This window comes from Syngnathus scovelli, chromosome 21 (genome assembly GCF_024217435.2).
Source record: "Syngnathus scovelli strain Florida chromosome 21, RoL_Ssco_1.2, whole genome shotgun sequence".
NCBI lineage: Eukaryota > Metazoa > Chordata > Actinopteri > Syngnathiformes > Syngnathidae > Syngnathus > Syngnathus scovelli.
Window position 1 is genome coordinate 7,058,640 of NC_090867.1, and position 12,937 is coordinate 7,071,576.

The 12,937-nt window shown below is 44.4% G+C and overlaps 2 protein-coding genes across 6 annotated transcripts in view; both read right to left on the reverse strand.

The window, feature by feature from the left end:
* Positions 1-86: 86 nt before the first annotated feature.
* ttyh2 (tweety family member 2) lies at positions 87-10,975 on the reverse strand. Of its 4 annotated transcripts, none has more exons than XM_049758946.2 (14): positions 10,548-10,975; positions 6,660-6,841; positions 5,504-5,615; positions 3,871-4,193; positions 3,079-3,151; positions 2,692-2,761; positions 2,569-2,624; positions 2,412-2,504; positions 2,255-2,347; positions 2,047-2,189; positions 1,799-1,984; positions 1,661-1,739; positions 1,253-1,279; positions 87-829 (listed from the first exon to the last, which is right to left on the reverse strand). In XM_049758946.2, exons 1-14 carry the CDS (start codon positions 10,674-10,676, stop codon positions 749-751), a joined length of 1,647 nt encoding a protein of 548 aa, XP_049614903.1. In that variant the 5' UTR covers positions 10,677-10,975; the 3' UTR covers positions 87-748. The 4 variants fall into 4 exon arrangements, with proteins under 4 accessions (XP_049614903.1, XP_049614904.1, XP_049614906.1 ...); XM_049758947.2 differs by having other exon boundaries at positions 3,871-4,187; positions 10,548-10,973; XM_049758949.2 differs by lacking the exon at positions 1,253-1,279 and having other exon boundaries at positions 10,548-10,973.
* A 427-nt stretch (positions 10,976-11,402) lies between these two features.
* Positions 11,403-12,937, reverse strand: part of rpl38 (ribosomal protein L38) — a 46,855-nt gene continuing 45,320 nt past the window's right edge. The window contains exons 1-5 of one of the 2 annotated variants that reach the window (XM_049760133.2): positions 12,567-12,654; positions 12,336-12,362; positions 11,766-11,826; positions 11,548-11,670; positions 11,403-11,472 (exon numbers count right to left, since the gene is read on the reverse strand). In XM_049760133.2, the coding sequence (XP_049616090.1) occupies positions 11,447-11,472; positions 11,548-11,670; positions 11,766-11,826; positions 12,336-12,338 (213 nt within the window). In that variant the 5' untranslated portion in view covers positions 12,339-12,362; positions 12,567-12,654 and the 3' untranslated portion in view covers positions 11,403-11,446. Of the gene's footprint in view, positions 11,473-11,547; positions 11,671-11,765; positions 11,827-12,335; positions 12,363-12,566; positions 12,655-12,937 lie in introns of those variants that run through there. The other variant, XM_049760134.1, reaches the window with a different exon arrangement.

Here is a 12,937-nt window from a genome sequence, read left to right on the forward strand (position 1 = left end):
GTCATATTGCATAATATTTGCTGGCTTATTATACCTTTAATTATTAAGAATTTTGGGAAGACAAACTGACATTTCAGATACACACACAGTATCTAAAAACATATTTATTTAACACACAAATGGACACAAAATCTTTTTGGCCCCACACAGAATTAGGCATCGTGCCTGAACACAGTGTGACATGCTGAAACAAAACTGCATTAATTATTATTATTATTATTATTACTCATGTTAATTCTTATTAGCCAACGCTTTCAAGAAACCGTTTACCTGAACGTGGTGGTTCTGATGTCATACAAAAGGGCAGTTAGTTGATATGCAAAGAAAAATATACATGAATGGCCCTTCAGTGAGTAGTAAAAACAAATAAAATTATATTTAAAAATGGCACAAGGATTAAAAAAATAAGTTGTACAAATCATTTACAAGCGTCTACACGTCGTGTCCGGCAGTTTGCACACATGATGAGTGTAGAGAATTAAAAGACACATATTCTAACAACTGAGAAGAAAAAGCATGTGAAAATTTTACTTTTTTTAATGCACCTTGCTTGTTATTAAAAATGTTGAGCTCTTCAGGCTTCATGATTGGCCTTTTATTTATTTTTTGGAGGGGTGAGGGGGGGGGGGACAAAAATGTGCACATTTGTGTCTTTCCTCACGTTTCAACGTCCATGAATTGTCTTCCCACCTTAGTTTCATGCTCACAACACAAAGGTGGCACTTCCCTGAAGAAAAAGTCTACAACTTCACATTTGGAAGTCGTTGCCAAAATGCCGACGTTGCTCCTCGGTCATGGACAGATAGGTGGCCCTCATGCTGGGAGAATACTACCAGGAAACAAAATGACACCATGAGTGGATATACTTGCTATAATAGTACAAACTGAACTTTAAAAAAAAATAAAACATATTATTATTAGTCGTGAAAGCTTAAAAAATAATAGTTTTGTCTTTGTTGAACCTGCTGAAGGTAATACAAATAAACACAATTATTTTATAATAATTCCAATTTGCACATTCGTATATTCATCCACCAGGTGGCGACATTTGTATTGCAAAGCATGTAGAAAGCCTTGCTGCTCAACTGAGAAGTTCGCGTCACGATAGATCAGAATGGAAATTATATTATTCATATAATAACAAAATACCAATAAGTGTGATCGTCATGCATAGTACAGCGACCCCCGGTGGCCATGCAAGGGGGGGCGGGAGAAGGAAGGGATGGAAGAGTAGAATGTAAACAAGACTTACTCGGACTCTACATGGCTGAGAGTATATCTTCAAAAGTTGATTGAAAAAAATGGAGAAGAAGAGAAATGACGGACGAACAAGCAAAAAAAAAAAAAAAAAGAAGCAAAAGAAGCTGTTAGCCAAAAAGCAACAAGCACAAAGAAGCATAGTTTGGAGAAGCAAAGCAGAATGCATGGCGAAGAGAGAGCAGATTGCGACGAAATAGATTAAAATAACTTCTTTTTCGTGACTGGATAAGAAAACGGAACCGATGTTGCTATATCTGAGTGAAAAAAAAACATTGTGGTCGTCTCCCAGGAGAGTTTGACGCTAAACGATGTTCACCTTGCCATGAAATTTTAACCACGTTACTTCCCCTCCGCTCCATCTGCAAGTGTCCGCTTGCACGGAAAAAGGGACCCGACTTACCGAGGGTGGCGGCGAGCCTCGTCCAATCAGAGGAACGTTCTCAAAGCGAGGATTCCCACCGAACAGAGCCGTCTGATTCCTGAGAGGGGAAAAACAGTCAAAGAACATCACCATCATCAACGGTTTGGACGTGCTCACATATAGTCGCCCATGGGGGTTCCGGACAGCGGGGGGGCGGGGGGCTGCAGGCTGTTCTGGCTGCCCATGCTACTGCTATAGCTGCAGAAGCTGTGCACGGTGGTGTGGTTCCGGTTCTGCGAGCCCATTCGGTTCCGCCGTGGGTTGAAGGGGTCCTCCTCGTCCATGTCGTCGTAGTCTTGCTCGCTGAGGGCGATGGGGTGGATTATTTCTACAGCTATGTTGACCTCGTTGACCTTTGGACTGACCTATTTGCAATCTGTCTCCACGCTCTGGGGATGGCGCAGAGCATGATGGTGAAGGCACAAGCCGTCAGCACGGAGAAGAGGCACAGGTAGAGCACGCCCTCCACGCCATCGTAACACACGCCCACCATGGCGTCTAGGTAGTCCTGCAAACATCGTGCCGTTACGTTTGCCGCGCTACCCTCCCTCCTCGTTTTTCGCATGGTTGCACCTTGTTGAGCCCCCTGCAGTCCAACAACGCTGTCAGCTGGTGCAGGCTGGCCTCGGACGAGTTGAGAACACGCTGGATGCCCACGAGGTCTCTCTGCGGTGGAAAACATCACTGCTGGTGCCAAATGTGTGTGTTCCTCTGTGTGTGTGTGTGTTACCTCCGCTGTGGGGAAGAGCGGCACGGCAAACTGCAGTAAACCCTGGATCTGGATCTGCATGGTGGTCAGAGATCTCTGGAAAAGTGTCAGAGGCTGCAAACAAGAGAGTATTTGTTTAAAAAAAAAAAATAAATAGATTAACTATTATGATGCGTACCTGCTGGTAAGGGTTGGTCAGCGTCTGGTTGCAGTAAATGTAGTAATGAACGATTTCTGCAACAAAATGACGAGTCAGCATTATCGAGTTGAGGTTTTGTCTGGGCGTTATTTTTATCCGTACCTGTGCCGACGACGCCTTTGATTTGACTCATGATGAACTTGTCAGGCGCCACGCAAAAGTCGCTCGTGCCCTAAAAAGAATGTCAAAACTGAAAGCCTGACTTCTCTACCCAAATGTTTTTCAAAAATCTATTCAGATTGACACTTAGTTACGATGCTACATGACTAGCATGCAAAGCGACAATTAGCATACCGACTAGATAAGCACGCTCCCATGGCGACGCTAAACGTGCACGCTTCAACTGACGAGACCTTTTCTCCTCGTTTCCGTGGTTACGCGTGGATCCCGCATTTGCCCGTAGGCACCAGTTAAAAGTCAAACAATTTGCATTTTTTTAAAAAAATTAATAAATAAACTTTAAACAGATGGCATGCCGGGCAAACTCACCACGGCGGCGGCCAATTCGGCTCCGAGCGAGGCCCAGCTGAGTATCAACGTCAGCACCCCGGACAGCATCATCCTGATTGGATGTTCAAAAACATATATAGATTCAAAGCGAGGTAGGGCGGACTAACGAAGCTAGCAAAAATGAGAAAATGATGAGAGTGAAGAAAAATCTACAAGATCAAGCTCAGATTTGGCACTTGGTCATTTCCTGTGGTGGTAAAACAGTGATGTCACTAGCCAGTTGTGATAATAATAAAAAAATAAAATAAAAAAAAGAAATGCAGCTGTTCTCTGCACCCTCAAGGACAAACGATGAGCTCATGTAAGTGAAAGAACCATTAAAACAGGAAGCCCGAGTCCATCGGACGATAACTCGAGGTCAATGGCGTGCTAATGACACTGTTGGGGAGGAATTGGGTGATGCTAGCTGGAGAGTTGAATTCATCCCTTGACGAAGGGGCTTGGAGATAAACGTGGGGTGGCGCCGGTTTGTGTTGTGGTTAGTAGGCCGTGCGTAGTTGAGCGATTGAGGGCGACAGGGGGATGCGTGGCTGGATGGACGGACGTTCCGGTGGATTTCACGCCCCTGTGAACTCTCTCCCCAAAGGAAGCGAGCGTTGCGCATCGGTGACTCGGCTACGCACGCTGCTAACTAGAGGCTAAGTGAAGGGTGTAAGCTAGCTGCCTCTACAGTGATGGAGACTATAAACAACAAAAGTGGTATCGGCGGTTTCTATAAGTACCCAATACTGGTATCAACCCAATACTCGCCCATCCGAGTGTTGGACTCACGTGGTGAGCAGCCAGCGAGACTGCTTGGCGAGTCCCAGACAAGCTAGCAGGCAGATGATGAGGTCAAGAATGAGGAGCAGCAGGTAGGCCAGCCACCTGTAGTACTCAACGCTGGCTGAGAGTTTGGCCACGGACGCCAGGTCCATGTCGGCCTGGGTCCAATCCGGCAGGCCCACCAGCTGCTTGATGACGTTGTCGGCCATCTGCTGCATGAACTGCAGCGTCTGCACGTAGTCGCCGCGCGTGGCGAAGATCTCGTCCAGCCGGGCCAGGTGCTGTTGTAGCCCGCTCTTCATGTTGCTCATGGTGGTGCTCACCTGCAGCTCACGACGTAAAAAAAACAACAGCAACACCACGATAAGATGGATGGTTCACGCCTGGAGCCACATGCTGCTTCACCAGACATCATTATCCGGCCACATGTAGCAGCGGTGAGATTGATATGATGTTTACCGGCGTGTGCCGGCGGCTAATGACCCTTTCAAGGAGGACGGCAAATGACCAAATTTACTCGACCCAAGCGCTTTCCGGACTTTAATTATTACGCCTGACTTTGCTCGGAGGGAGCGCTTGTTTACGAGGAAACGGCGAGACGCGATAATTAAAAAGGCTACTTAGCGCCTAATGGAAAGGCCGCTCGTATTGTTGTGTGAGGTATTACTTGCTATTCTCGTCGTGTAATTATAAAATAAATAGATGTAAATATAATTTAACACAAATGGTCATTCTTCTCAGCGCTCATTTTCTTAAGAGCCATAGAGTCAATTGATGGTGGGCTGATGTTTTGAATTGCGCTGTCGCCCTCTCGTGGTGAAAGTCTGAAGCACATGCTTAATCGTAAATATAAATATATTTTGTATTAGCATTTATAATGGTTTTATATTTATATTTATACTGGCTTGGTCCATAATACCTCCGCTGCCCAGAAAAGAAACCGAAGCTCACAAATCAGTCATAGTTGCCGGTCCGATTGGAAATAGTGCAAGAAATTACAAAAGTGTTTGACAAACAACCCGATTCTCGCGGATGGATCCAAGTTTCCCAGTGGATTAACATCCGAACGTGGTGATTGAAGCAATAATTGGCAGCGTGTCAGGTCCGGGCGCAAAGCAATTTAGGGGGAGTGATTTTTATCTCTAAAAGTCGTAAACAAACAAAGAAGATAAAGAAAGCCGAAACGTCAAGTCAATCGATGAAACCGGGCTGATTCTTTTCTAATTTTCCAGGGATGCTCCCCCCCATACCTTCACTTCCAAGAGAGTTCATCAACATATCTTCCAGACTGTGGCCAATCAAGGTCTTGCCTCCTTCATAGCAGGTCTACAAAGAAGTCCGGCCTCCGTTCCCCCTCTTGTTTCCTGGGGGGAACCGGGGCACACTGGGCTCTTTGTCTCGCTCGAGAAGAACTTCTTAACAGTCTATGGACCGCGTGCGTGCGATGCCGTCCCTTCAGGGAAGCACGGAGCATGGGATTCCCAAATAAAGAACGTCACATCTAATTATGGGTGAAGTTCACACAAGCTGTTTTGTGCTTTTGCTCCATTGACAAAAAAAAAGGGTGGGGGGCGTCGGTGGGTTTTGGTTCTAAGCGTTCTCATTTGGAGAAAAATGGCTACCGCTAGGCTGCACCTACCAAGTTGTCCACGCCGCCCAACGTGTTGTTGGCGTTGTACAGCGAGTACGTCAGCTGGTAGATGCCGTCGTTGGTTTCGCTGTTGCCGTAGAAACCCACGCCCACGGCAACGCTGCGAGAGAAACACAATGATCTGTTTTTATTTGTCATTTTGAATTGACAAGCACAATGGCTTTTATTATGACTATATTTGTATATATGTAGAAATATTTTTGAACTCACGGATGTAACATCGATAAATCACAATATTTTTGGAGTCGAAAATGAAAGCCATAAAGAATTGCTTCCACTTTTGTTCATCTGCTTTTATGCACATCCTAAAAATGCTCAGGCTTAACTCCAGGCAAAAGTCGTTATTCAAGATTTTTTTTTCTTAATCCATCACTTTTTTTGCCTGGTGCGTGCTTTCCTAGCCGGAGTCTAAGCCAAAGAGAAAGAACATCACAGACAGTGCACAACGGCGAGGGATGACAATGCAGAAAAAGAATTTCGGAAAAAAACTCGGTACAGGCTAACACGAATCGACTCGGGAGGCTTGAGGAAATATTTAAGTTTTGACCCAAACTGCCAGCCTTCATGTGTCAATACTAAAATTGCTTTTAAAAATAGAGATTTTGCTATCTTTTTTTTTTTTACTACCATTCATTTTTTTAAAATCTGAATGAAACTATGATAAATTTCGGCCCGCCACAAAAATGAGTTTGATACCCCTGCGCCAAAGCAACTCAGCAATTACCAGCAGCAAATTGATGCGTAATTTATTATCGCTGCTTTTACATGCCGCATCTTTAAAGGTCACAGAGAAAAGTAGAAGGGCGGCATTAAACGACAAAAAAAAAACCATCTGAAAACGCAAAGCACGAACGAAACGTACAACATGACCGTCACATGGTTTCAAGCGGGGCCTCCGCCGCACAACTTTCAATTAGCTACTTTGGACAAAAGAGAGAGAGCGAGAAAGAACGAGCGGGATGATGGAGCCGCTCATCTTTTGTGTGAACACAAAACGCATTTTCATTCTCTGGTGTGAGCTCACAGCTGCCATTGTTGATTCCGGAGGTGTACCTAATGAAGCGTCCAGTATGGTTGAACATCATTTTAATCAGACCGTGCATTTGAGGTGTTTGTAAATCGAGGAGGAAATAGAATCAAGTACCAAGTAAGGAGGCCCGCGGCAACGGCCGACCAGGTGACGCAGCACGACGTCGGCTTCTTGGTATCCTCGTCGGCGCCGTCGTCATCCTTGCGGCGGCAGCACAGGCAGCTCAGGTAGACGGCCAAACACAGCAGGTTGACGCCCAGCGCCGTCGCCGCCACGCATCCAAGAAACAGCAGAGACTGAACGAGACCAAAAACCAAACCTGGTTCATCATTCAAATCAAAAGTTTTTTAATTAACTCATCAAGGTTGGGTTTATTTTTTTTGACTTTGTTGGAAGAATACAGCGGCGGTAAAAAAATCCATCGGGATTTCTTTGTGTGAGTTACAGTAATGATCAGTGAGGAAGACAGCCAGCCGTGATCATCTCCACATCTGAGGGGGGCTCCCAGAAACAAGGCCAAGTGCTTACTGGGGGGGCTCTCATCTTCCCTGCCAGCATCTTCGCCTCCAGCTGGCGAGCAGTCGCTGCTCTTCAGCAGCTCTGCTCTTCCTACAAATCCCCCCGTCGACACCCTCCCCTTCCTCTTCGTCCCACCTTCTGTGAAAGACGGGACGAAAATAGATCGTCCAATGCGAGCAGATGGGTTGAGCACCACCCCCCACCCCCCGCCCTTGTTACATTTCCTTTCTCGTGCGTCTAACATTATTTGCCGAGCCATATGTTCCCATGGTGAGTGTCATGCATCCTGTAGAAGAGTCGAGCTGGATTAAAACCCCCAAATAGCGAGAATCCGCTGGATTACGCCGGCCCGAAAGTGAGAAAGAAAAGACAAGGAGATTTGAAAGCAGAAGAACCGCGGAAGCTCGTTTCTGCTCCATCTGTCTCATTTCACGGCTATGATGTCGACCTCGTCGACTTTCAACATAAATCAGTCTTGCAAATGAGAGGGAATTAAACGCCCTTTGTGTTATATTGTGGGTCTAATTGACCCATAAAAACCTTTTGTGGGGAATATATAAATATCCATGCATCCGTTTTCTTGTCCCCACGGGGGTCATGGGCGTGCTGGAGGCTATCCCAGCAGGCATCGGGGGACACCCTGAACTGGTTGCCAGCCAGTTATCAATCGGCCTACCAAGTATGTTTTTGGGAGGAAACCGGAGTGCCTGGAAAAAACTCACGCGGGCACGGGGAGAACATGCAAACTCCACACAGAGAGGGTAGAATCGAACCCGCACCCTCCTAACTGTGAGGCGGAGAATATATAAATATATATATATTAAAATGCATTTGCAATTTGCATAAAAATGCAGCGGGTCATATTGACCCGTTAAATAAATATGACAGCATGCACCTCAATGGAAATAATCTCAATTTTATTTTTAGCTTAAAATTAGTCTCTCAGCTTGACATCTGGACTTTAGCTTGTCTAACCGCCGCTTCTCTTTGCCCAACGCAAACATGCAACGGGTCACATAGACCCATAAAACAAACACGAGGGCAGCCCAACGAGACTGTAAGGTTAAAAAAAGGATTTAGTGTGGAAGGAGAACTTTGGGTTAAACATTGAGTGCATCGCCATGGTAACGCGCAGCTCGCCGAGTGAAAAGGGGAACCAGAAATGTCTATTTAAATGGAGCAGCATGTGACGGGCCCGCTTCAATGGCCGTCTTGTGATTCCCCGCAGCCAAGGGGATGCGGAGAAAGAAGGGAATGTGATGGGATGGAGCTCTCTTTGGAGCTGATCTCAGCTGTCAAAAGAATAGTTGACATCCTCTTTGTTGTTGTTCGGGAGAAGAAGAAAAAAAAACTATTTTCGAAGGACAATTCCCAAGTCGTTGATGTTAGCAACGGTTCTTTTCTCCAGCTTGTAATGGCTTGTAAATTATGTAGCAGGAAAGGATGTGCTAGCAAAGTGCAGAGACGGACACGGCCCAGACGCCATCCTGCATGGAGCACTTACAAGAATTCCGACCTTCCGTTAACTTTCACTACACCATACGTATTTTAGTATCACACATTTAATAAGCTAGTGAAATCAATACTTAAGAAGTGATGATCATCAATACATAAGCACGCCATCTGCTACGTGGCTTAAGTCGCTTGCAAGTGGAATAGCACCAGTGCTAAATCTGTGACGAGAAGAGCGGCAAGTGCGGACAGTGACGTTCCCTATGTATGACGGGAGCTAAACGAGTGGCGAGTGGGTCATAGAAAAAGCACGGCTGCGGAATTCCCCTCTCTTTTTTTTTAGTCACGGGAAAGTCCCGAAATTCAATTTCACGTAATTATAAAATTGGGCAGTTAGCTGTCCTAAAAATGTCATGCAATATTGGGTACTTGTGGAGACTCCCGATACCAGCCACCGATACTATGGCGGAAAACTCGCCAGTAGTTGCCACCAGTAAAGTGCTAGATGGTAATATCTGCTCACATTTTTTATTTGTCTCTTAAAGTGCAGTATGACATCATCACTACAGGCCACAAGAGATGTAAAGCTCCTTCTACAAGTGAGTGACAAATGGACTCTAACTGCCATCATTACGAGGAAAACTGCCCCTGCCCTTCCTCCAATCATCAGTCTCAGCTCTCGTCATCCTCTGCGACGCTCCGCTCGATGCCTCGGGGGAGGAGGGACGGTACGAGGGTCTTTTTTTTTTCCGGCACAGTGCGCTCGTCCGGGATGCCATTAAGTCCCAGTGAAGCAAGCGTGCTCGAGTTGGGGGAGGAAGGAAGTCGGAAGGAAGGAAATGTTAGCTTCAATGCGACACGATTTGTTAAGCGTAATTTAACAATTTCGATTTTTTTTGGAAGGAGATTCTTTCTAGGAACGTTGACAAATCTCCCGCGACCCACACACTGTGACCTGGGGGGGAAGGGGGGGGGGTCTACAACAAAAGAACAGGCAGAGATACAACCCAGCCCCCATCAATGGAGTGGACCTTTTTGTTGGTTTTGCCTCAGGAGGTCGAAGGGTTGTTTTGCTCCTCGTAGCCACCACAGAAAAAGATGCTAAGGCTCGTGGTTGGCCTTCAAATAAAGTTTCCAATCTCATTTTAAATTTTATTCCTAGTTCCTATTCCTTGAGGGCCTTCCAACTGGAATCACAAGGCATCAAGAATTTAAAAAGTGTATTCAATTGTTGCTTGCAAACCAAAACAAATCAAAATGACATCAGAATTCTAAAGGAATGTAAATGAACATTTGGAGCAATACTACATTGTCCTAAAGGTTAGACAAATGTTTCCTCAATTTAGAAGTTTTATTTTGAATTTTAAATCTTTTTTTAATTTGGGAGAAAAAAAATCCGCGATGTCGTGAAGCCGCGATAAACGAAACGCGAAGTAGCGAGGGATCGCTGTAGTAGTGGGATCATGCCTTGCTCGTTAGCTGTGAGCTAAGTTGCATTAATAAAAAAAAAAAAAAAAAAAACATTGTTGGGAACTTGACTAAATGGGAAGTGAAATGACTTCCAACATCTTCTTTTTGTAGAACAGCAACTTTAGGCATCCCTGCAGTCATGTGACCCTCTGCTATGTTTTTCCCCTCTTAAATTGAATTGAGGGCCCTTATTAAGTAAAACAAAAAACAATAACGTCACATGGTGCACTGCCTTGGCTATTATACAATACAATGTGCATTATACCAGTGGAGACACAATATTAGGGACACCAGTCTGTTTTATGTTTATTGGGATAAGGTTTCAAATTTTGTTTTGTTCATATTTATACCCTCAAAATATGATTCTTTACAGAGAATAACGATCATATTTCATACCAGTAGTTTACATTCAGGTATTGGACATGTTAAATTTATGGCAAGTTGGAAATCATGATTACATTTTGAACTGGGGGGAAAAATAGCGTTACTGTGTGCACAGGTGTACCTAATGTACTGTCCGGTTTGTGGGTGTGGATATTCTACTGGTACCCCGGCACTGACCTGCTGGTAGTTCTCATCGTCGGGCTTGAAGCTGTTGCCCACGGGCTGCAACCTCAGGTTGACGTGCGGGAAATTGTGCAGCCAGTAAGTCCACCACGGCGCGATGTAATCCACGCGTGCAGAAGACATCCCTGAGAGATGCAATGTAATAAACCAGCACCCCAAAAAGTTCAAAGCCCCTTGTCAGTCTTGTCTCGGATGAGACAAAGGCGGGGATGTAAACATGCTTCGTGCGTGGTGGTGAAGACACGCACTTCTCCTCCACGGGAGTCCAAAACACACAGGAGAATGTTCTGGTCCGGCTGAATCCCACACTTGTTCGGAAATAACGAGGAGCGATGAGCTTTTGTATCTCGTGTTTGGATCCACGATGCGCGTCCACCAACCAGCAGGAGCGCGCATCGTAACACGCTTTGAGGCGAAACACGTGACGCGATAGGGGAGTTTCACGGACTACAGACGAGGTGCTTCATTTGGGCAAATTGTAAGAAATGTGTTACTTTGCTGCTATCTAGCGGACAACTACGAAAATGACATCAATTGCCACCGTTCAAAAAATGGCAGTTTGCCTTGATTCTTTGGTGCCCTCCAGCGGACAAAAGAGGACATGACAGTCAATTTAAAAACATTGCTGCGGGGCGTTTATTTACAAGTTAATTCACTTTCTGAACTCGTGTTTTTATATTTAGCAGCATAAAAATGGAAATACAAATATATTCTCTTGCAGGCCAATTTATTTTTTTTCTGTATCCAGTATAGTTGCCGACTCCAAATCACCTCAGTGTGAAACTAATAATTATATTTTATTACACCAACACAAAATAACATCAGAGCAGACAGAACCACACAAATATCTTGAGTTTTCCAATGTTTATTACAATTTTCTGTACATAACAAATTTACTTCAGCTCCTTGACAGCCAGACCTGCAAAGAAAAAAAAAAAAGGTGAGCTCAACCAATGTGATGGAACAAAGTCATTTTGTGCTCATTAACACTAACCGGGAGGAAGTGACTGCTTGAGCTTCTCGGCCTTCTCCTTGTCAGTGATGACCAGCGTGTACAGATATCTGCTGCAGCGCACCTTGAACTTGACATTGTCTTTGTTCTTCTTGATCTTTACGGCTGTGGGCACACACAAAAACGTTTATAATCTCAAACAGGCTTTAAAGAAGCAGCACTTGTAATTGTGGGTTTTAAACATTGTGTTCTATACATACACTTAGCATCCTTCCTCCTGGCTGTGAGCAGGAAATCTTTGATTTCTTCAATCTTGCGAGGCTGCAATTAAAAAACATTAAATTAAGGGGACATCTGTGACATTTTATTTCTCAAAGAACATAATGTAAAGTCATGGATGTCAGTGGACCGGTGGAACTGAGCTTTCTGTGAAAGTCCGAAAGTCAGCACTTGGTCCGTTATTACTCTGGCAAGTTTGAAAATGCATCACGGGCACAGCAGCCTGAGATGTTTGGACGGCTTGCTCTTGATTAGATTGCTGGAACATTTTTTTTTTTCTAGAAACATAACTATCACTGATTTTAAAAATGTGAGAGCTAATAGGAAAGTAACAATGGGTGTTTTGCAGGTTGACAGACCAGCCTGTGCTGTCGCGTAAGGATGACGTCATACAACACACAAGACGCCATGGATTAGCTCGAGTGTTAGCTTCGGTTTATTGCCGCTGGACTAAACGATGATAGTCTCGCCTAAATCTGAAATTATATTCCCGTTCATGCACCCCACTTTGAGCTAATACAAGTTTAAAAATGACATTTTGGGTTCCTTACCATGGCGCCGTGTCAGCGGACTGCACGCTGGGGGAAGAACAGAAAAGACACGGAGTCAGACAATCGGCCACAATTTAGCACACAAACGATTTATGGAAGAAATGGATGGGTCAAAATGTGGCTAAGGAAAGGTGTTTTTAGACGATATAAACGTGGGGATGTCGTGTGTTTTGGTATAAAGGGATGGATGAAGATTGTAAATGGATGTTTGTGTGAGAATGTTGCTCTCACCCGTATTAGCAAAGAGAAGATGAAAAAGAGGCGGTACTTCCGGTATAGCGCAGTTTTAATAGCGCAGTAAGGCGAGCGCAGAGGGTCAAAAAATACTTTTTGAAGGTAATGGCGATAAATACAAAGTTGTTTTCCCTTTTCACATATAATAGCTGCAATTAATATTATTGTAGTAATCTTATTTAATTGAAAAATCTTCAATTTACATTACCACAACATAAATATTTGGATTTAAAGTCAGAATTGTTCTCAGAATTCTGACTTTAAAATGAGAATTCCCACTTTAAAGCCAGAAGTCTGAGAATAAAGTCAGAATTCTCACTTTAAATTTAGAATTCTGAGAGTAAAGTCAGAATTCTTACTTCATAGTC

Coding starts and splice junctions, on each gene's coding strand:
- ttyh2 (XM_049758946.2), bottom strand. CDS start 10,676: ATGTCTTCTGCACGCGTGGATTACATCGCGCCGTGGTGGACTTACTGG. Junction 2,348..2,411: donor CGCTCTTCCCCACAGCGGAG/GTAACACACACA, acceptor TTTCCACCGCAG/AGAGACCTCGTGGGCATCCA. Junction 1,740..1,798: donor ACCCCCATGGGCGACTATAT/GTGAGCACGTCC, acceptor TTCCCCTCTCAG/GAATCAGACGGCTCTGTTCG.